Genomic DNA, 22379 nt, shown 5'->3' with positions numbered 1-22379 from the left:
TGTATTCATCAACGTTCGTTTTCGTTTGTTGTCTAAAATTAACAAACAAAAAACAAACGAACACGAACAAGTTCATTTCCTTAACAAACGAACACGAACAAATTCATTTCCTTAACAAACGAACACGAATATAAAATCTCGTTTGGTAGGTGTTCATGAACAGTTCGTGAACACATATATTTCTTAACAAACGAACGTGAACAAGGTCTTGTTCGTATTTGTTCGGTTCGTTTGCAGCCATAGTCCTGATGATTCAGGTGTCTCGGCCGACCTAGAAAAAATATGTCCTTAACCCTTAGGCCTTAACAAATTAAATACTGTAAATTGTTATTTTTTTAAACGCCCATGAAAGTTATAGCAATAAACGATCATTCGCATCTATATATAATCGAGAACTTTTAGAATTTTTGTGCCCCTGGAAAAAACGTGCCCCCACTGGACGCCCACATTGCCCCTCCTTAGAACCTCCATGGATTCAGGTGTAGAATTAATGGGTGTGTGGTGTTTACTCGTTCCAAAAAAATATACCATATCTTACCTTTCAAAACTTTTAAATTTAAAGTTTCAATTTTGAAAAGTCCCAACGTTCTAAAATTTTAAATTTAAAGTCGTCCCAAACATTTCATTGAAAACATGCCAAGGGGGAGCAATCTTGAAAATGAAAAGCATACATTTTTTATTTTTTTATTAAAAAAAACCCGGTCTAGCTGGCCGGCCGGTCACAAAACCCAAAATAACGGAAAAATATAATTTCAAAATACATGATACAACAGCTAACGTAACGTGCCTCTACACTTTCAAATCGGGTCCCACAAAATCATCCCACTGAAACAGCGACATTACCGGCAACATGATTACAATTCAAACCCATTTACTCAATAAGACCCTGTGTAATGGGGCGTTTTTTTTAAAAAAAATTCAAAAAAAACGCTTGAAAACGCCCATGTACCATTACATGGGGCGTTTTTTTAAGCAAAAAATCAAAAAATGCCCCTTTAGCGTTTTATAAACCACGCCCAACACCCTTTGCCTTTGTCCAATCAGATTTCATCCCCCTTGTCCTATCCAATAAGATTTTTTCTTTTTTTTTTCTTTTTTTTATTTAATGCCCCAATAATGCCCAATAATGCCCCATCCCCACTACACCCATTTTTCTAAAACGCCCAATAATGCCCCTTTGCTGACTGGACCGCCACGTGGCGTAAAATGCCCACACTTGGGGGCATTATTTTCCCCTTCCACTACACATGGTCTAATAATACTCATTCCATTATTATTATAATTATTATTATTATTGTTATGTTATTATTAAAATTAAAATTACAGTTACAATTTAATAATAAATTTGATAATAATAAGTTGGGTGACCGGCGGATATGTAACAAATCATATATACAGAACAGGAAGAGAAACGAAAAGAGAGAGAAAACAGATTGAATTTGGGGCAAAATCTGGAGGTTCCATAAGTTTGTTCAACAATTTTCACGTGATCACAAACCCTCCCAGCCTTCCAGCCTCAATGCTCTTACAGGCATCGACTTGAAGGTCAATTCTCATTCATTTCTGATTGTTTCTCGGATAATAATATGTTTGCATTTTGATTTCTGTTGAATTTTGGGTCCAATTGAATTGGGTGTTTATCCACACCACCTGTTTGATCCAGAATGTACAATGTTGTGGGGTTTTTGAGGGGGGTATTTATGCAAACCACCTGTTTGATGAAATGTTTGATCCAGTTTGGATGATGTGCTCTGGGGTTTTTGAGGTAGATTTTTATGCACACCACCTGTTTGATTAAATGTTTGATCCAAATTGGATGGTGGTGTGATAGGGTTTTGAGGTTGATATTTATGCATACCACCTGTTTGATGGAATGTTTGAACCAGATTTGATTATGTAAAGGGCTTTTTGAGGTGGGATTGATGTTGAATTCTTGTGTTTTTTGTTGTAGGCTGGTCGGATAATTGTTGAAGTGCCCGGGTTTTTTGGAATTTGGTAGCTTTTCTTTCCCTTCTATGTTATTAAAATGGTTGCATTTAAGAAGGGAAGAAAGCTCGAAGAACAGTTTTGAAGAAAGTGGGGAGATATTTATTGAATTATTATCATTATTGTTGTTGTTGTTGTTATAACTTAGTGTCATTCTGTATAAATTGTTGTACAAAATGAATGCTGTTTCTGGGCTAGTGTCAAGGCAAGTTTTGCCAGTTTGTGGTAGCCTTTGTTTCTTCTGCCCAGCGTTGGCCACAAGGTCTAGACAGCCCGTGAAGCGGTACAAGAAGCTGATCTCAGATATTTTCCCGAAAAATCCGGTTAGTTTCTTAATAATTTTTTTTTAATAGTTTCTGAATACTTTACATGATAGTTGTAAGATAAAAAGACACTATTTCTAGTTAAGATAACATGTTAGGTACATTACTAGACGATTTTTTTTTTTTTTAATTTGTGATATGAAAAAGGGTGAAGAACCAAATGATAGGAAGATTGCAAAGCTTTGCGAATATGCTGGGAGAAATCCTTTACGTGTTCCGAAGGTACATTTTGTGTTTCTAATGTAATTGATGTCATTTTTATTATTTTATTAATTAGTTTATCTTAATCTTACCTCCAGATCACAAGTACTCTTGAGCATCGCTTTTATAAGGAATTAAGAAACGAGAATTTTCAGGCTGCAAAAATCGTTATGTTAATTTACAGAAAGTTGTTGATTTCGTGCAAAGACCAAATGTGAGTTCATTGATACATACTTCATTAATATGTATTATTTTGGGCATTTAGCATTATTAATAGACATTAATTTGTCTCGTTGGCAGGCCGTTATTTGCAAATAGTTTGCTAAGTATCATGCAAACGCTGCTGGATGAAACAAGACATGATGAAATGTTAATTATAGGATGCCAAACACTCTTTGATTTTATAAATTGTCAGGTTGGTGTTGTTACATGTTCTTGGTATTGGTAAAGACAATAAATTCAACCTATTTATACGGAAACGGGTCAATTCAGGTTGTATTACTACCTTAGTGACGGGTCAAATTCAGAGAATTAGCTAGAAGTGAAACATGTCAAATGGGTTGAACCGGGTCAAAGTCGCCTCACAAGAATTGAAATGCATACCTATGCAATTAAAGCGGTCCAAAATTGAATAGCGGTCAAGGTCCGCTATATGATATATAGGTTATAGCGGTGGTATAGCGGTAATTTTTATACCATACATAATTTATGTATTTTATATATATATATATATATATATATATATATCTTTGAAAAATATTAATAGTAATATCAAAATTCATAGTAATATCATTCCATTATCAAAAACCTGTTGCAAATCAAATACTAATAGTAACTTTGAAGTATTTAATTTAAGAATTAACACAATCAAACACCGTTACTGCTATAACCGCTATAGGCCACCGCTATAGTACCTCTATAGCACCGCTATAGCGGTATTTAGCGGTATTTAGCGCCGCTAATAGCGGAACCGCTATAGGCCACCGCTATTTGGACCGCTACACACCCTGAGGTCCGCTAACCGCTATAGCACTGCTATTGACTGCTTAGATGCATACAATGTCCTAAATGTTTCGATTATAAAAGAATTAGCTTATTTAATTTTTATCGAGTTTCTGTTATTATATCTAATCAAATAGTAATTACAATATACGTGAAGTCTGACCGAAACCTGTTACCCAACCCGCCTATTTGCCGTTCCTAATTTTTGAATAATCGTTTTGACTTTCAAAACTGTATATTGCAGAAAGATGGAACTCATATGTTTAATTTGGAAGGATTTATTCCAAAACTTTGTCAATTAGCTCAAGAAGTTGGTGAAGATGAGCGAGTTGCGCCACTTCGTTCAGCTGGCTTGCAAGCTCTTTCTTCAATGGTATTTTTATCGTCGCCTAAACTAATTGTCGTATATATGAATTTGTATGATCCGTCAACCCTTTATTTGATTTTATCGTTTTGTATTATAGGTGTGGTTCATGGGTAGATATTCCCATATATCAGCAGAGTTTGACAATGTAAGCATATATTAGTACCTTCTCAAGATTAGAATTAAGTATTAAATTCAATAATATATTAATTTATTCATCTTTTCTCTGTTACATAGATTGTTTCGGTAGTTTTGGAAAATTATGGATCTCTGATCAACGAGTCTGAAAACCCTAATGAAAATCGATGGGTTCAAGAAGTACTGAAAAACGAGCATCATGTGCCATCAGAGGCTTTGTTGAAGGTTCCTTCTTGGAGTACAATTGTAAATGAGAAAGGCGAATTAAATGTGTCGGCGTAAGTTACATTTCCAAAATCTTCAAATTCTTATTTTACATTTTTACCGTTACTTTTGAGTCATAATCAGTTTCACAGTAGCTGTTAAAACTTATCATCTTTTTTCATCCAAACACTCAAAAGTGCTTGCTTATCCACTTTTAAAAAATGCAATAAACGAATAAACTATATTAATATAAAAACCCAAAATTTTCCAAACTTTTGTTTTGAGTAAAATGCCATTTTCGTTCCTGAGGTTTGGCCAATTTTGCAACTTTTGTTCAAAGGTTTGTTTTTCCGCATCTGGATCTAAAAGGTTTGAAATCTCACCATTTTCATCCGGCTCGTTAAATCCATCCATTTTTCTCCGTTAAGTCATGGGTATTTCTGTCTTTTTTGTTAGAGTTAACTGCCATTTTCGTCCCTGTGGTTTGGTCATTTTGGCCATTTCAGTCCATTTTTCAAAAATGCGCCATTTTCCTCCCCGACGTTCTGGAAAGGTGCCATTTCAGTCCAAAAATCATAACTCAGTTAAGTCGGTTAGTAAATAAGGACTGATTGTGTAAATTTGTAACATAAAGGACTGATTGTGTAAATTTGTAACACCACCACCACTAGCCCTGCCACCACCACCACTCCGCTGCCACCACCGCCACCACCGCCACCACAGCCACTGCCACCAGCGCCACCACCGCCACCACCGCCACCACAGCCACCACAGCCACTGCCACCACCGCCACCACAGCCACTGCCACCACCGCCGCCACCACCGCCACCACAGCCACTCCTTCTCTCTCTCTCTCTCTCTCGTTGTTATCTCTCTCTCTTCGTCGGAAAACCACCATCACATCTTCGTCATCATCATCTCGTTGTCTTCGTAATCATCATCACCATCGGAACCTGCCGGAACCACCACCGCTACCTGTAACAACAACTAGACAGCCGGAGGACATGGACCTAAGAGATCTTGGAAGGAAAGGTGAAAGAAAGAAAGAAAGAAAAGGCTTAGTTATGTTTACCGTAGTGTAAAGTCCCAAACCGCGGCTGCCGGTGATCAAATCTGCCACCTACACTGCTCCGATTGGGAATCTGGTGCCGAATTCATGATCAGGAGGTTTGATTCGCCGGTCACCGCAGGCTCTGCCGTATATCTCGCCGGCTCGTCACCTGCTGCACCGGTCAAGTCCGGCTGCCAGACTTTGTGGAAAAGGGAGAGGCGCGGGTGTGCGTGTTGGAGTTTTCCTTGTGAAGCCGTGAAGAGACAGAGAATGAGAGAAAGATATTAGGTTTCTGAAATTATTGTTGGTACATACGGTGAAGTGGTGGTGGGTTATGGTGATGGCGGACAGAGAGAGATAACGACGAGAGAGAGAGAGAGAGAGAGAGAGAAGGAGTGGCGGTGGTGGCTGTGGTGGCAGTGGCTGTGGTGGCGGTGGTGGTGGTGGCAGTGGCGGTGGTGGCGGTGGTGGCAGCGGAGTGGTGGTGGTGGCAGGGCTAGTGGTGGTGGTGTTACAAATTTACACAACCAGTCCTTTATGTTACAAATTTACACAATCAGACCTTATTTACTAACCGACTTAACTGGGTTATGATTTTTGGACTGAAATGGCACCTTTCCAGAACGTCGGGGAGGAAAATGGCGCATTTTTGAAAAATGGACTGAAATGGCCAAAGTGACCAAACCACAGGGACGAAAATGGCACTTAACTCTTTTTGTTAACTTAAATGGGTATTTCCATCTTTTTGAATACTTGTACATTATGCTAAATGTCTGTACATATAGTGAAAAAGGCTAAATTGCCCTTTAAGTTAACAAAAAAGACGAAAATACCCTTGACATAATGGAGAGAAATGGATGGATTTAACGAGCCGGATGAAAATGGCATTTTACTCTTTTGTTTTTTCTCAAATTTCTTAAGAAAATGTAATTTTGATTATATTATCTATAAGTTTCTTGTAGTAATCAAATTTAGCACTCAAACTTCTAATTATCTTACTATTATAACTGTAAATAGTGGAAACACGTCCAAACACTATTTTCTGCACTTAGTTTCACTTGTATGCAGTATACGTAAATTGTTTTCGTTTTCGTTTTTGTAGGGTTGATGCTAAAAACCCAAACTTTTGGTCGCGTGTGTGCCTTCATAATATGGCTAATCTGGGCAAGGAAGCTACAACCATGCGGCGTGTTCTCGAATCGTTATTCCGTTATTTTGATTCCGAAAATTTATGGCCGTTTCCTCAAGGAGTTGCCTACCCTGTTCTTAAAGACATGCAGATTATAATGGATGAATCCGGACACAATACACATTTTCTTCTTTCAATATTAGTAAAGCATCTCGATCACAAAAACGTCCTTAAAAAACCTGACATGCAAGTCGACATTATAGAAGTTACCACCTCACTCGCACATGAAACGAAAAAAGAAGCTTCGGTTGCAATAGTTGGAGCAATTGCTGACGTCATCCGACATCTTAGAAAAAGCGTACACCTGGCACTAGATGATGCTGACCTCGGTGCTGATGTCATCAAATGGAACAATAAGTTTCATGAAGTTGTTGATGAATGCCTTGTGGAGTTATCCTCTAAGGTCTCCTTCATTTTCCTTATTGTACACCAGATTTTTTTTATTTTTTATTTTTTACTGCAGAAATGTTCTGAGTCAAACTTGGTCAAACAGGTTGGTGACGCGAGTCCTATATTTGATATTATGGCTGGAATGATGGAGAATCTTTCAAGTATTACCGTTATAGCAAGAACTACAGTTGCTGCTGTTTACCGTACTGCTCAAATTGTAGCTTCATTGCCTAATATGGCCTACAACAATAAGGCAAGTATACATACATACATATATGTAATTATATATAAAGGAGTAAAATGCCAATTTAAGGTTTGGTCAGTTTTGCGACTTTTGTCCAAAGGTTTGTTTTTCCGCATCTAGATCCAAAAGGTTTGAAACCTTGTCATTTTCATCCGGCTCATTAACTCCATCCATTTTTCTCCGTTAAGTCAGAGGTATTTCCGTCCTTTAGGATAAAAATGGCAAGATTTCAAACCTTTAGGATTCAGATGCGGAAAAACAAACATTTGGACGAAAGTCGCAAAACTGGCCAAACCTCGGGGTCGAAAATGACATTTTTCTCTATATGCTATTATATATAAAGTTACAAATTGTGCCGTTGAAGTTATTATATATGATTTTTTTTTGGTTAGGCATTTCCAGAAGCATTATTTCATCAATTACTTCCTGCAATGGTGCATCAAGATCATGAAACACGAGTTGGATCACATAGAATATTTTCTGTTGTTCTTGTGCCATCTTCTGTTTGCCCTCAATCTTCAAGCCTTGTGCCAGCTGGCGCTGATCCCAATAAAGTGATGGTCCCACGGTCACTATCAAGAACTGTTTCCGTGTTTTCTTCTTCAGCTGCCCTTTTTGGGAAAATGAAAAAAGGCGGGCCTTTAATGACCAATAATGTTAGTAAGCAAAAATCAAATAATAACAATGGAGCAATGAACAGAATGAAGTCGAGTTATAGCCGAACTTATTCAATAAAAATCGATGCAAATACTGCAAGTAACCTTACCAAAGATGGGGTAGGTTTTTTTGGCACTCTTTATTGGTAATATATATGGTCTCTCTCTCTCTCTATATATATATGTATCTTTAACTTATTTTGTATTTTAAACCTCAGGAGGCAGTTACCCTTCGGCTCAGTTCTCACCAGATATCACTCCTGTTGTCTTCAATTTGGGCACAATCCATTTCACCTGAAAACACACCTGAAAATTATGAAGCGATTGCTCACACTTACAGCCTCGTGTTGTTATTCTCTCGAGCAAAGGTAATGTCTACTTCTAAAGTTAAAAGAAAACGTGTCGAATGGCTTGAATCAGTCAATTATGAAACATTAGTTATTTACTAAGCAGTTAATGCGGTAAAAAAATCAGATATCGGTCAAGGTCCGATATTTGAGATATAGGTTATCGCAGTGGGATGTTAGTAATTTTAACATTAACAATTCAGTATACTCTCCTACCATTAACAAATTAACCTTTTGCAACTTGCAAAACACTAACAATTGTAGCAAGTAGGAACTCATTAAGACTTAAAACACTAACATTTAACACTAACAATTAACAATTAAGACTTAAAACACTAATAGCAACAATAAGAAGAAAGACAAATTGTAGAACTAAGAAGAAATGTACTGATATCGGGAAAATCGGTGATATATTGGTCCAATATCGCCGATAATATAGGTGCCAATATTCTGACTGACATTTAACACCGAAATTTACATGGGGACCGATAACCGATATATATATCACCGATATTAACTGCATAGTTCTTGTTATTGAATCAGTAAAGTTATGGAATTTGTGCAGAATTCGGGTCGTGAGGCGTTAGTTCGAAGTTTCCAGCTGGCATTTTCATTGCTTGATATTGCTCTTGCTGAAGGAGGTATGCCTGAAAACTATTATTATTATTATTAAACAGATAGCTCTAGATATGAATCGTGTAATTATTAATATCGTTATGATTATGGCAGGAGCGTTGCCACCATCACGTAGGAGGTCTCTTTACACGTTGGCAACCACTATGATAATCGTTTCGGGAAAAGCGTTTAGTATTGTTCCTCTTGTTCCAGTTGCAAAGGCAACACTTGCTAATAATATGGTAAATTGATTATAATTTTCACTATTTATGTTGGTGTTAATATTTTAATGAGTAAAATGCCATTTTTGTCCCTGAGGTTTTGCCAGTTTTGCGACTTTCGTCCAAAGGTTTGTTTTTTCGCATCTGGGTCCAAAAGGTTTGAAATTTTGTCATTTTCATCCGGCTCGTTAACTCCATCCATTTTCTCCGTTAAGTCGGGAGTATTTATGTCTTTTTTGTTAATTTAAAGGGCAATTTGGTCTTTTCCAGGGGTATTCGGTCCTTTTACATAAAGTGAAAAAGACCGATTTGTCCTTAAGTTAACCAAAAAGACAGAAATACCCCTGACTTAACGGAGAAAAATGGATGGAGTTAACGAGCCGGATAACAATGGCAAGATTTCAAACCTTTGGGATCCAGATGCGGAAAAACAAACCTTTGAACGGAAGTCCCAAAACTGGCCAAACTTAGGGACAAAAATGGCATTTTACTCTGTTTAATAACTTTTCCTTCTATTTAGTTGTAAAAAATATGTTATTTTGTTATATGGTACCAGGTGGATCCATACTTGACCTTGATTGAAGATTGTAAGCTGACTGTGGGGCCCGGATCGGGTAACATTAGTTTCGGGTCAAAGGAAGATGATAAGTCAGCTCTAAAATCACTATCGGGAGTAAAGTTTTCAGAGGAACAATCAATGGAATCATTGGCTTCTACAATCGTGAAGCATTTGGAATCAGTTTCTGAGGTAAAAAGGGTCCTGTTGGGTGTCTGTAACAGATCAATGTCTTATCGTGCCAAAATGGTTAACTTTGGGCCTGATCAAAACGGGTTTGGTTGGGGATGACTGGGAACACTTAAGGTCCAAATTTTGTTTTGAGTAATTAGTGTTAAATATAATTGCAGAGATAACATTAATTCAGTAATACTAATAAAACAAGATGTCAAGATCTTGAAAATAAATAAATAAATAAATAAATGAATTTAGAGGTTTTATGCATTAAAAATATACCTTGGGTGCCGTTAGACACATTTCCTTTTAATCTACTTTTTATATCATACATAAAACATAACCCGAATCGACTGATTCATAATTAATGGGTCAATTTTTTTGGTATAAGTCGGGTCAGTAAGGGTTTGATTAAATTTGCAAAATATTTTGTTTTTTTTTTTTATAAATATGTAGTGTCACATATTATTACAATTTTTGTTTATGTCATAGTCTAAAATAACATTTGTTGGTCAATCTTGTGCACACGTCAAAACATGTATTTTTTTCCGTACAAGCCGGGTCAGAAAGGGTTGATTTGAAACACTTTTTGTCAAAATATATTCTTTTTTATAAATAGACGGTGTCAAATAGTATTACAAAAAAATTATTATGTCATCGATAATCTAAATATATCAACACTTTCGGTGACTTCCAAGTTCCAACGCGGTTGACCCGTGTTCTTTTAAGTTATGTTTTTATGTTCTACCTAGTTCAATCCATTACCGAATCAACTCATTTTAAATATTTGAAAGTAACAATAAAAATATTATTTGTGCAGTCTGAAATATCGAGCATTAAGGAACAATTACTAAACAGATTTGTGCCTGATGATGATGTGTGTCCTATTGGCTCCCCATGTGCAAATCCACCACAAAAGAATTCCGAACATCGTAAATCTATGGAGGAGGAGGTAAATAAGAACTTCCAAAAATCATCATTAGAGGTGACCGATTTAGCGCGTTGGCCCAAAATATCACATCTAATCAAGATTATACCGAAATGGACTGTATAAAATTTCTTTTCTTTTTTGTGTAGGATGCTCCACTTTTTTTTATGGATGATGATTTTCATGGAGATCCGTTTGGAAGTACAAACCGGCTTTCACTAGCAACAACTGAGACTAATGATCTCTTGAGTGTTAATCAACTTTTGGATTCCGTAAGTTTTTTGGGCATTTTATTATGTCATTTATCGATCATAGTTGAGAAGAAGAATGTACATGAAAAATTATTAAAAATATTAGTTAATAACAAGAATAATTTGATAGAAACCGTATATTGTGAACAGGTTTTGGAGTCTGCACAACAAGTCGGAAGAATGTCTATAAGTGTTGCTGCACCTGAGATGTCTTATAAAGAAATGACCAATCAATGTGAAGCTAATGGAAGGAGGATGAAAATGACGAATTTAATGAGTATACAAAGGCCCGCAAGCCGCAATGATGGCGAAATAAACATGCACAAAAATGACACAGGCTTCCAATCGGTATACTTTTCTTTTAGCACATTATTGGCATAAAAAATACGTATATTCATTGTGTCGCGTTCATGTTGGCGGGTTCATTTAACCCAATATAAACCGGACATGGCTAGTAACTCGTTTATCTTAATGGGTTGACATGCCGGATTTCTAGGTTTTAATATTTAACTTCAAAATTACAAATATGACCCCGACCCTAACACCATTTACTTTGTTTTGGGTTTGTGTCTTGTTTTTGTGTCGTATCCTTGGTTTAAAAGGCGCTCATGATCATGCATCAAGTACAAAAAGGCATGTGCCATGCAATTCTTGGTCAAAATTAGGGTCTTAAGGAGGTTTATAACAACCAAAGGGGTGAAGAAACTATAAAAAGTTTACTTGATATATAGTTTGATATTAAAAGAGATGAGAGACGGAGTAAAGCTTATATGGTTGTGCATAGCTGCGCGCCTCACATATGTGATGCACACGCCTTGGCTTTTGGGACCAAAACTCTTTAGAGCGTGTTATATATATAGGCCTATAGGGTTAGGATCATGCGAGAAGCATTCTAGACCACACATTTTTTCTAAAGCAAAAATGAAAAAAAAATTGCAACTTTTTTTTTTTTTTTGATTATAGACGTGTATATTGTCAATTTTAATTATACATTTGTGTTTACTAATACACACACATGTATAATTTAAAAATTGACAATATAAACATGTGCACAATTCCAAAAAGAAAAAAACCTTAAAAAGGTGCGCTTAGTATTTCTCTTAGGATCCCTAACCTATATATATAGGCTCGTTTTGACCGAGTTCTCTAAGCTCTCTCAACTCGTAGGAGTTTTTATTTTACCCTAGCCCTATATATATATAGAGTGGTGTTCTAGAGTGAACACTAGTGTATTTGTGAACTGAGTGAACAAATCCTGGCCATTGATTTACATCATCAAATCATAAAATACACTAGTGTATTTTCATCATCAAATCCTGGCCGTTGATTTACACTTGTGTATTGATAATCAAGGGCTAGGATTAGTTACCACAGTTCACTATCAAGGCGGTTGTTCACAAATGAACCTAACCCTATATATATATATAGAGAGAGAGAGAGAGAGAGAGATTGATCAGACCATTAGACATTTTCTTATTTATCCACCATTTGCTCAAGTAGAGAGATGTTTACAACTGAATTAGCACTAGTCAAAATTGCATGTTTTTTTTTTTTCATATAATCATTTCTATATGTTGATGGTATTGATTATACTCAACAAGGTTTCTTCGTAGTTTAGATTTTTAGGTTTTTTTTTTGTTCAACCCCATTAGTTTATATTCATATTTTATTAATATTCTGGCTGGCATTTGACAATCTTGATTTTTATATTTTATTTATCTGTTTTCAGCAAGCTGGGCATCCTTTTTTGGAACAAAACGCACCTCCTGCGACGAATGGACCAGTACGAACATCATGCGCAACAGAATGTCAACACATACCCCAATCATTCAGGCTACCTGCATCGAGTCCATATGATAATTTCTTAAAAGCTGCTAGAAGTTAGTTAAACCAACCAATCTTTTGGAACCATAATATCACTCACGCGCCCTTAAAATTTGCACAAAAGATATGGTTTTGAAGATCAGTCGGTCCCGAGACATTGTGCTTGCATGCTGCATAATTAGAGATGGTGAATACTTATGTTTGTGATCGAATCGCGACTGCTTATTACAGTTCCTTCTCCGACAAAATTCATTCGTTTAAAATTTGTTTGTGTTTATTATGTATAGAACTGAGAGGCATGGGGATGGCCTAAAGGGCTGATCTTATGAGAGTTTATTTTGTAATTAGAAAAGTGAACTGTAATTTGTTGAGGGGTTAAGTATTCTTTTTCACCCTTGAGTTGATGAAGGTGAATGAATGTAAACATTGTATTTGTAAATTGTTAGCCTGAAAATTTCATTGTTAGCTGTGAAAATTGTAGTTTTATACAACAAAAGGTTATTCTTGTTACATGTATTAATATGCCTTTAGTTAAGAACTATTTCAGAATGAAAGAGGGTGTTAAGATTATACATGTGCATTGTGTTTGGATTATGTTCATTAAGTTTGAATTTGTTGTCGGAAGTGACTTAACATATATACCATGTACATATGTTATATAATGTATATGTGTGCTCGGCCTGCTTGCGGTATGCTCATATAATGTATATATGTGTGGGCACTTGGGGGCAAAAGTGAAAGTGCACTAATTTTAACGTTATTTTACTAATTTCGTGAAAATAACATTAAAAGAGGGGGATGGTTAATCATGCATCATGTGGTGGCATTTATAGCCGAAAGACAAGGGGTACATGCACTAATCGGCATTTGTCTCAATTGTTTAGTGTTATGTGCCTTATGTCCAAGGCTTGATGCAAAACTACTATCGAGCTGGGGGTCTCATTGGAAGCAGTCTCTCTATTCCTACGCGGTAGAGGTAAACCTGTCTACATCTTACCTTCCTCAGACCCTACCTTAGCTTTGCTATTAGTGAGATATACTGAGTATGATGATGATGATATGCATAGAGATTGCAAAAATTCCGGAATCTGATGTGAAAACCCGAAACATTCACGGGTATTCAAATGTGGGATTAGGATGAGGATTAATTTCAAATTCCGGGTTAGGGACGAGTATGGTATTAGGTGATACATGTCTGAATACCCAAAACTGATTGCATACCCTTTTACTTGCATCGAACAAACATAACTTAGATATTAATAAACACATAGTATTGTTAGAAGTGTAGCATTTGATGATTCAAATCAGTTTTTAGGATGAGCTTAAAATTGAGTTTTGAATACTAGGTATCCAAGAGGTATTTTTATAACCACGTAATATCATAAATGGGTATACTTTGTAGCCGTGCGAAGCCTGCAAACCCGATGTGTAATAACCAATAAGTAACATGAATCGGGTATGGGATAAAGATCAGCAAGTCCCACCCCTAACCCACTCCATGTATTATGTGTATCTTAAGGTATTTTATTCCATATATAATGTTCTTTACTTTGAAATAAACATGGAAATCCATTAGATGTACGCTCCATATTAAAATTGTATATCAAGAGCTTATTATACTTACATGTGCTTTAAATTTATCAATTTCACTTGTGTATTTGAGTCTGTAGTTTATCACATAATTTGTGTATCTTGTAATCATGCCAACGGATTCAAAAAAAGGTATAAATCTTTTAGAGTAAATTGCTATTTTGCCCCTTGAGGTTTAGTCAGTTTAATTCCATCGGCCCAAAAAATGGATCTTTTGAAACATTAGGCCCTGAGGTTACATTTTGTAATGGTTTTAGCCCTTAACACCAACTCTGTTACTTTTTTTCTGTTAAGTGTAAGAGTATTTGTGTAATTGTATATTTAAAACGAGTTTTATTAAATAACAATTGTAAAATAACAATAAAAAGTTCAAAAAATAAAAATACCAACAAATGCATTTTTTAATATATAAAAATAAAAAAAAAATCATTTTACAGAGAAAGAAGAATGGGATTGTGGTTTGGTTTTTGCTAATTTGAGTAATTACATAAATAACCCATTAAATATTAAAAAACTTTATAATTTGTATAAACAACCCTTGAAGTGTAAAAGGACCAAAATACCCTTAAACTTAACAGAGAAAAGTAACATAATTAGTGTTAGGGGCCAAAATCGTTACAAAATACAACGTTAAGGTTTAATATGTCAAAAGATTTCTTTTTGGGCCGGAATAGTTAAATTGCCCAAAGCTCAGGGGCCAAAATAGTAATTTACTCAAATCTTTAAAAAACCGTATATTTAAAGAGATTTTATAAAACTTGAGAGATTTCATATCTGTTTCAATGTTCTGGTGTGTATGCTTATGTGTGCGTGTGTGTATATATATCATCAATTTCTGTACCGAAAAAAAGAGTGGAGAATGAATAATGAATACCTAAATACAACGAATGAGTTCCATCGAACTACAGTAACTGCTAGTCTACCTATTTGTATTGGAAGTATCTACCTCCTATTTCTAAACACAAAACTCAGGTATTTGATTCTTGGATGACTAATCTACTAAAACGTAAGTAACTTAATTAGACTATACGGTGTGGAAGGCATGAAAAAAGGGCGTGAAGTGTCATACGGTAGCCACGTCAGCACATGTCAGAAAAGTGGTGTCGTGTCGAAAAGTGTGAGGTGAGATGGGGCGTGAAAAGCACATGATATACATTTAAAATTTAAAACAAAACTAAGAAAATAAAAAACGTTAATACTAATTAAAGAAATAACATTAATAAAAAAAGATTTACCTAAACTTAAAAAATAAAACATTACATTTCATTTTCTTGTACATTTATCTTTCTTCACCTCGACCATACGGGTTGCTCGGATCGTAAGAACGGTTGTGAGGGATGTGCATTTTTTTAAAAAAAAAAATTGAGAAATTTTATAAAATTTGGAGTGGAGTAGAAGAGTATTTGATAACAAAATGGGTTGAACTTAAATAGAGTGAGTTATTCTATTTTTTAAATTTAATTTTTTTAAAGACCGTTGGAGCCGGTGGCTATATGTCACCCCAATTACAATTTATCACTATCAATTCTATACACGGATGGTGTGGTTGAGGTCTCCAATTACAATTTATCACTATCAATTCTATACACGGATGGTGTGGTTGAGGTCTCCACGCCACCCACACTGTATGGTCTTAACCCGCTTCAAAGTAATATGAGCATTCGTGATGGAATCTTATCCATATTTTTATAATTTAGCTAAAGTAAGGGCATGTTTGACTAAGCTTTTCAAAATAACTTATTGGCTTATTGACTTATCAAAAAGCCAATAAGTTGTTTTTGTGTTTGGCTAAGCCAAAAGTCCTTTTAGAAATGGCTTTTTGCAAAGAATAAAAAAGAGGTTTCAAGAAGTCACAATATTGTGACTTTTTGGCCAGCTTTTAACTTTTCAAACTTCAAATTACCAATATACCCCTTCTTTACCCCCTTATATCTAAAAGAATGCCCATTTTAGTCATTTACATCAATAAGCTAATCCAAACACTTTTTTTAAAAACTCCTTTTCAAAAAGTCTTTTTCCCAAAAGTCCTTTTCCAAAAGTCTTTTTTAACTATAATAAGCTTAGCCAAACATGCCCTAAGTATCGATTTTCAAATTTTGTTCATATTTTGAAAACCTTCTAAATCTCATTTCTCAACGTTTTGTAAAAGAGTAAACTGTCAAAATAGTCCCTGAGGTTTGGTCACTTTTACCACTTTAGTGCAAAACTCAAACTTTTTGAATCTAGGTCCTGTGGTTTTAATTTTCTTGTCATTTTAATCCAAAATCAAAATCTGATTAGATTTTTCAGTTAACATCCAGTTTTTTTGGTCTTTTTTCTCTCTTTTAATGAAGGACAAAATGGTCTTTTAACGTTTTATTAAAATCTGACGATTTTGCCCTTCATTAAAAGGGAGGAAAAAGACAAAAAAGTGGATGTTAACTGAAAAATCTAACCGAATTTTGCTTTTGATGAAAATGACAACAAAATTAAAACCGTATGGATCCAGATTTAAAAGGTTTAAGTTTTGGACTAAAGTGGGAAAAGTTACCAAAACTCAGAGACCATTTTGACAGTTTATTTTTTTTTTTTTGTAAAATAAATATTGTAACTTATTTAAAAATACTTGAGTTATCATTTATCAATTAAATATCTTGTTCAATAAACTAGAGAACTTAAGGGGCTAAAAGTGAATACTTTGTTTCTTTGAAGTATGAATCCCGTAAATATCGGGATATCTATCCCGTAACTTCGTTAATTTATATATTCGTTACCCTTGACCACTTGCACGCACCTTTCCTAAGCCATCAGTCTACACCACCGTTACCTAACTCTGCCACCATGTCGGACCGGCACTCCCCGGCAGGCTTGAAGTAAGTTAACAAAAAGAAGACCATGGAACAACCCTTGATATAACTATTTGTAACTTTATGGAAGCATGGTGTTATGGTATTATTAATTGTCATCTCACCTATAAACACACCAATAAATACAAACTATACAAATGATCATATTTTTTAACTAACAACCGGACTGAATGAAGCGAGTCGGGCAGATCCATTGTCTCAATGATTCGGTCCGATGGTCAATTCCATACATATGATTAGATCTAACATAACATCAACTTGTGATTTACAAGCAGTTATTCAAGGGTTGTTCCATCGGTCTTCTTTTTTGTTTTGTTTTTAACTTAACATTAGTAATGAGAGAGACAATTTTACACGGTTTGGCCTTCGGTCCACACACACATTACGCGGTCACTATGTCTAGACCGTTGCGCACCCCTTTATATTTGTTTGTATTGCTTTAGTGTTTTTAGGCACGTTAGCCCGTTTGACATGTTTCCTTTTTACTTGCATTTGTTCGTTAGATGTATTTAACCATTTCCGTTATTACTAAAAAAACAAATGGGCTTTGTATATATCCAATTCTTCAAAGTTGATACAACATATACAAAACCCGAAACTCCCCACAACTTCTATCATCTAAACATTTCAAAACCTTCATACTTTTCACTTACTTTCCGTAATAATTTCTTGAAGCATTTCAACCACTTTCTTCATCTTCGGTCTCTTTGCGGGTGTAGTGTCTGTGCAGAGTAGAGCCACTTTTAACGCCGAAAGCATTTCTTTTCTCCATGAAAACGACACTGTACTTAGCTTTGCGTCTAGTATTTGCTCTGGGGTTTCACCTCTTGTGGGTGCACCCTGGACCCATTTCACCAAATCTACACCTTCCCCGAATTCTTCGTCTACCGGGACCCGTGTTGTGAGAATTTCCAGTAAAACGACGCCGAAACTGTACACGTTTCCTGGAGCTGTTACTTGCATCGTGTAGGCGTACTCTGTTTTCAAACAAAATGATTTAACAAACCAGATTTTTAAAATGATAATTGGTTCATATAGAGGTGAAGATTTTGACCCGTTTAGTTGTGAAAGTGTCAAATGGGTTGATCGAGTCAAACAGGTTGAAAGTCATCCAAAATGCATCTTTATATTTTTATATATAGATTATTATAATAATTCAAAATATTTTAATCGTATTTGACAACCTAATTATTTTAAAAACAATTTCTATTTTTTTGAATAAATAGTGTTTTGGGTCAACTCAACCCGTTTCAACATGCGCTCAAAAAACTAGCCCTTTTGACCGGCCCATTTTTCCACATATAGTTCATAACACAAAGAGTAAAGTACACGGATGGTCCCTATGGTTTAACAAAATTTTGGATTTAGTTCCTAGCTTTCCAAAAGTTCACAGATAGTCCCTATGGTTTGCACTTTGTAACACATTTAGTCCCTAGCTTTTTCCAAAAGTACATGGATGGTCTTGTGGTTTGCATTTTGGAATGCATTTAGTCCCTAACTTAGGCATGCTTAAACCTTTAGGTTTGTTGGCTGGGGGCTGAATGCGTTACAAAGTGCAAACCACAGGGACCCGTGTACTTTTACTCTAACACAAAACTACAAAAGTCGAGATGGCAAGTTCGACGTTGACCATATACGTGTAAATATGTTTATCTGGGTTGTGTTTTATTTCAAACGGGTTAAATAGAAAAATCATGTATAAAGCAGATTTAAAAGTTGGATAAAAAGGGTATGTTGAAAACCGAACTTTACCCAACCCAACCCGTTTTGACTCATAATAAAAAGTACCCATTCCATTTTGACCCGTTACCCAACCCACCAGCCCATCTTGCCACTTGGACACAAGTAAAAAACACAAAAACCGGGCTTAAATTATACCTGGAGGAATGTAACCAAATGAGCCCGCGACAGCACTGATACTAGCGGTACCGCGTGACGGATCTAAAAGCTTCGAAATTTCAACTTCACCAACCAACGGCCTAAAATTCGAATCGAGAAAAATATTCCCAGAAGAAATATCAAGATGAATGATAGCCAAATGATGCAAAAACGCCAACCCTTCAGCAACACCGACAGCTATCGAAAGCCTAACGGGCCAATCGGGTTTGTACGCCTCTTCTTTACTAGACTCGTGAAGAAACCGGGCCAAAGACCCATTTGGTAAAAACTGGTGCAGTAAAAGCGCCACGTCATCATAAATAGCAAACCCGATTGGTCTAATCAAATTATCATGACAAAGATTACTAAGTCTCTCGAGTTCTCGAATCATCTTGCTTTGTTGATGAAGGATCGTTTTATCAACCGATTTTAACCGTTTGACCGATAAAGTCAAACCCGAAGGCATTTCAGCTTTGTAGATTGTACTAAACGTCCCGCTACTGATTTTGTTCGAATCTTTTAACGTTGCTTTGACCACAGCATCGAAGTCAATAGCTTGTTTCAGATTCTCAACGAACACGTTTCCAAGAATCACCAACGGTTTATTGTTATCTTCGATTTCTTCATCTTCTTTTCCAACGGTTTTCGCCACTTTCTCTTGTTTCTCTCTCATCATGAACAGAACAACAACGATTGTAACCGACAGGAATACTAATAAGCCCGACCCGATAACCGCCAACACGATTCTGTAAGAAACCTTGTGATGAAACGACTCGGGCCCATCTGAATTCCCACAAAACGAATTCAACGGATACCCGCAAAGACCTGTGTTCTTCTCAAAACTCGAATTCGGGCTCTTTTGAAACGGTGCAAATGTCGGTATCGGGCCTGTGAGATGATTATTTGCGAAGTTTACATCGATTAAACTTAACATACCCTTTAACGCCGAAGGAATATTACCCGTGAGTTGATTATTCGAAAGATCTAACGACACCAACTTATCGAGTTTTCCTAAATCGGGTGGTAACTGTCCATGAAGATGATTAAAACTTAAATTCAAAGCAATCTGCAAGTTCTTGATTCTACCGATTTCGGGTGGAATCGTTCCGGTGAGATGATTACCACCGAGTTGCAACTCGAGCAATTTCACGCAGTTCCCGATTTCACTCGGGATTTCTCCGACCAACGAATTTTGACCCAATAACAAGTACTGTAATCGTGAAGAATTACAGACGTTTTTGGGTATGCTTCCGTTGAATCGATTGTTACTCAAGTCAATCTTGTTAAGATTCTTGTTACCAAGAACCGAAGCTGGAATTTCACCGGAAAGATTGTTTCCCGAAACAATTAGTTCTTGCAGATTCGTCATGTCACCGAAAACCGGCGGTATGATCCCGCTAAACCCATTCGACGCCAAATTTAGCAGCGTTAAATTCGAACATTGCGCAAATTCTTTCACAATCTCACCCGAAAGATTGTTGTTATCGGCTTCAAAATAAGTAAGACTACTAAGATTACCGATTTCTTTCGGTATATTCCCGATTAAATCATTATCCCCAATTCGAATACTCGAAAGATCTTTACACTTTCCTACCGAGTCAGGTAACTCACCATTGAGTTTGTTCTGAGTCAAAACCAAGAACTGTAACTTCCCATTAGCAAACACACTCTTTGGGATTGATCCTTGAAGATAGTTTGAATGAAGGTTTAACAATAAAAGTTCCGAAAAAGCCCCTAAAGTTTCGGGTATTTTACCGCGTAACTCGTTCTCATAAGCTGTAAAAACTCTAAGATTGGTCAAATTTCCCACCCAATTTGGTATACTTCCATTCAAATGATTAGTGTAAAGTTGTAAATCTTGTAACTTTACAAGCCCTTGAAGCTCATTGGGTATTGATCCTATGAGTAAGTTGTTTGAAAGGTTTAAAGATTTGAGGTTTTTAAGTTGACCCAATTCAACTGGAATTGACCCATCAAACTTGTTGTAAGATAGATCAAGAAACTCAAGATGAGATAAGTTACCAAAAGAGTGAGGGATTGAGCCATGAAAAGTGTTGTATGACAAATCTAGCCATTTTAATGATTTTAATTCAGAGAGTAATGTGAGGTTACCTTGTAGAGTTTGATGAGAAAGAACAAGTTTTTCAACAGATTGAGTTGGGCTACAAGTAATGTGAGGCCAAAAACAGTAGTTTGAGGTGTTCTTGAGCCCATTTTCATCCCACTCAAGTAACTTAAGCTCTTTACCAATGGCGACCAGAGTGAAAAGATCTTCATGATCGCCATTAATGAGCTCTGAATTCACAGTCCATGAAAGAAACCCAACTGTTAAAACCAAAAACAACCACAAATTCCACATTTTTATATGTTTCTTCCACACCCACAAAATAAAATCCAATCTTGATGAAACCCCACTACTTTTTCAGTGAATTTTCATGCAAATTATGCTTCAAAACACTAAAAAGATGCTAAATTTTCACCACCCAGATGACCATTTTTAGAATTTTGGTCCAAAAAAGCTTGAAAATCAAGAAAATATTAGGGTTTTTCAAGATTTTGGATAAAAATTGAGGGGGTGAAGTAAGAAGGGTTTATGATCAAAACCCAGAACCCAAAATGGGTATAGTTAGTTAGTATATGAGTGATGAAAAGAAATGGAATAAGGGTTTGAAGATTATGGAAAAAAAATTGTGTGAAGAAGTGAATAAAAGACGTAAATATTTGGGTAGAAATGGATGTTTTAGAAGGAACATAGTATGTTCTGCAGATAGATGTATTTAATGACTTTACAGAAGGAAAGAGATGATAGGAGGAGGCCAAGACCTTAAATGAGCAGTCACGACTCTCACGAGTAGCCCATATACGTTGCAAAAACAATAGTGTTTACGTTAATATCTCATATTGTTAGGGGAGTCGGGGTGGTTACAAGTGATGGAATTCCATCACTCACAAACATTCAATCATGTTCCGTCATGTCATCAACCACTATTCTATCACTCACAAGCATTTTCTAGTGGCGGTGGTCATCACTAGTGATGGAATTCCACGTACAAATATACACATACAATCAATTTTTTATTAACGCGTGCTATGTTCAACGCGTTCTTTTTTTCACGAGTGACGGGAGTGACGGCGACGGTGTTCCAAAAAAAAAACAACGAGTGATAGAATTCTATCATGCTCCCACCATCACTCCCCTTAGATGTAGGAAACTGTAAAATATTTAAATAATAATAATTATAATATCATTTTTCAAGTAATAAATAAGTTTTCTGAAATCCTTTATTATTTGAACATTTTTTTTTGTTTATACTAATATTTGCGTATATTTTAATTTATAAATATTGATATTTGATATATATATATATATATATGATTTCCTGAAAACTAATTTTTTTATG

The 22379-nt window shown here is 35.9% G+C and overlaps 2 protein-coding genes across 3 annotated transcripts; one reads left to right on the top strand and one right to left on the bottom strand.

The window, feature by feature from the left end:
* The first annotated feature begins 1361 nt into the window (after positions 1-1361).
* On the top strand, positions 1362-13174 carry LOC110867161 (protein SEMI-ROLLED LEAF 2). Of its 2 annotated transcripts, none has more exons than XM_022116301.2 (19): positions 1362-1545; positions 1952-2309; positions 2457-2531; positions 2609-2724; positions 2811-2925; positions 3757-3885; positions 3977-4024; positions 4114-4292; positions 6372-6861; positions 6952-7101; positions 7485-7868; positions 7967-8116; positions 8661-8736; positions 8825-8952; positions 9488-9679; positions 10482-10613; positions 10739-10861; positions 10991-11188; positions 12570-13174. In XM_022116301.2, the coding sequence occupies exons 2-19, from the start codon at positions 2163-2165 to the stop codon at positions 12723-12725; spliced, it is 2988 nt and encodes a 995-aa protein (XP_021971993.1). In that variant the 5' UTR covers positions 1362-1545; positions 1952-2162; the 3' UTR covers positions 12726-13174. The 2 variants fall into 2 exon arrangements, with proteins under 2 accessions (XP_021971993.1, XP_021971987.1); XM_022116295.2 differs by having other exon boundaries at positions 1364-1545; positions 10482-10646.
* Positions 13175-17625: 4451 nt separating this feature from the next.
* On the bottom strand, positions 17626-21814 carry LOC110867179 (leucine-rich repeat receptor-like tyrosine-protein kinase PXC3). Its single transcript, XM_022116309.2, has 2 exons — positions 18979-21814; positions 17626-18077 (listed from the first exon to the last, which is right to left on the bottom strand). Exons 1-2 carry the CDS (start codon positions 21335-21337, stop codon positions 17746-17748), a joined length of 2691 nt encoding a protein of 896 aa, XP_021972001.1. The 5' UTR covers positions 21338-21814; the 3' UTR covers positions 17626-17745.
* Between the last annotated feature and the right edge of the window lie 565 nt (positions 21815-22379).

This window comes from Helianthus annuus, chromosome 1 (genome assembly GCF_002127325.2).
Source record: "Helianthus annuus cultivar XRQ/B chromosome 1, HanXRQr2.0-SUNRISE, whole genome shotgun sequence".
NCBI lineage: Eukaryota > Viridiplantae > Streptophyta > Magnoliopsida > Asterales > Asteraceae > Helianthus > Helianthus annuus.
This window is presented reverse-complemented; position numbering and strand designations above follow the sequence as displayed.

Excerpts from the sequence above, each read along its gene's own strand:
- LOC110867161 (XM_022116295.2), top strand. The coding sequence starts at position 2,163 with ATGAATGCTGTTTCTGGGCTAGTGTCAAGGCAAGTTTTGCCAGTTTGT. Across the intron at positions 2,310-2,456 it reads ATATTTTCCCGAAAAATCCG|GGTGAAGAACCAAATGATAG; the intron begins GTTAGTTTCTTA and ends GATATGAAAAAG. Across the intron at positions 3,886-3,976 it reads TGCAAGCTCTTTCTTCAATG|GTGTGGTTCATGGGTAGATA; the intron begins GTATTTTTATCG and ends TTTGTATTATAG.
- LOC110867179 (XM_022116309.2), bottom strand. The coding sequence starts at position 21,337 with ATGTGGAATTTGTGGTTGTTTTTGGTTTTAACAGTTGGGTTTCTTTCA. Across the intron at positions 18,078-18,978 it reads ATTTGGTTACATTCCTCCAG|AGTACGCCTACACGATGCAA; the intron begins GTATAATTTAAG and ends GTTTGAAAACAG.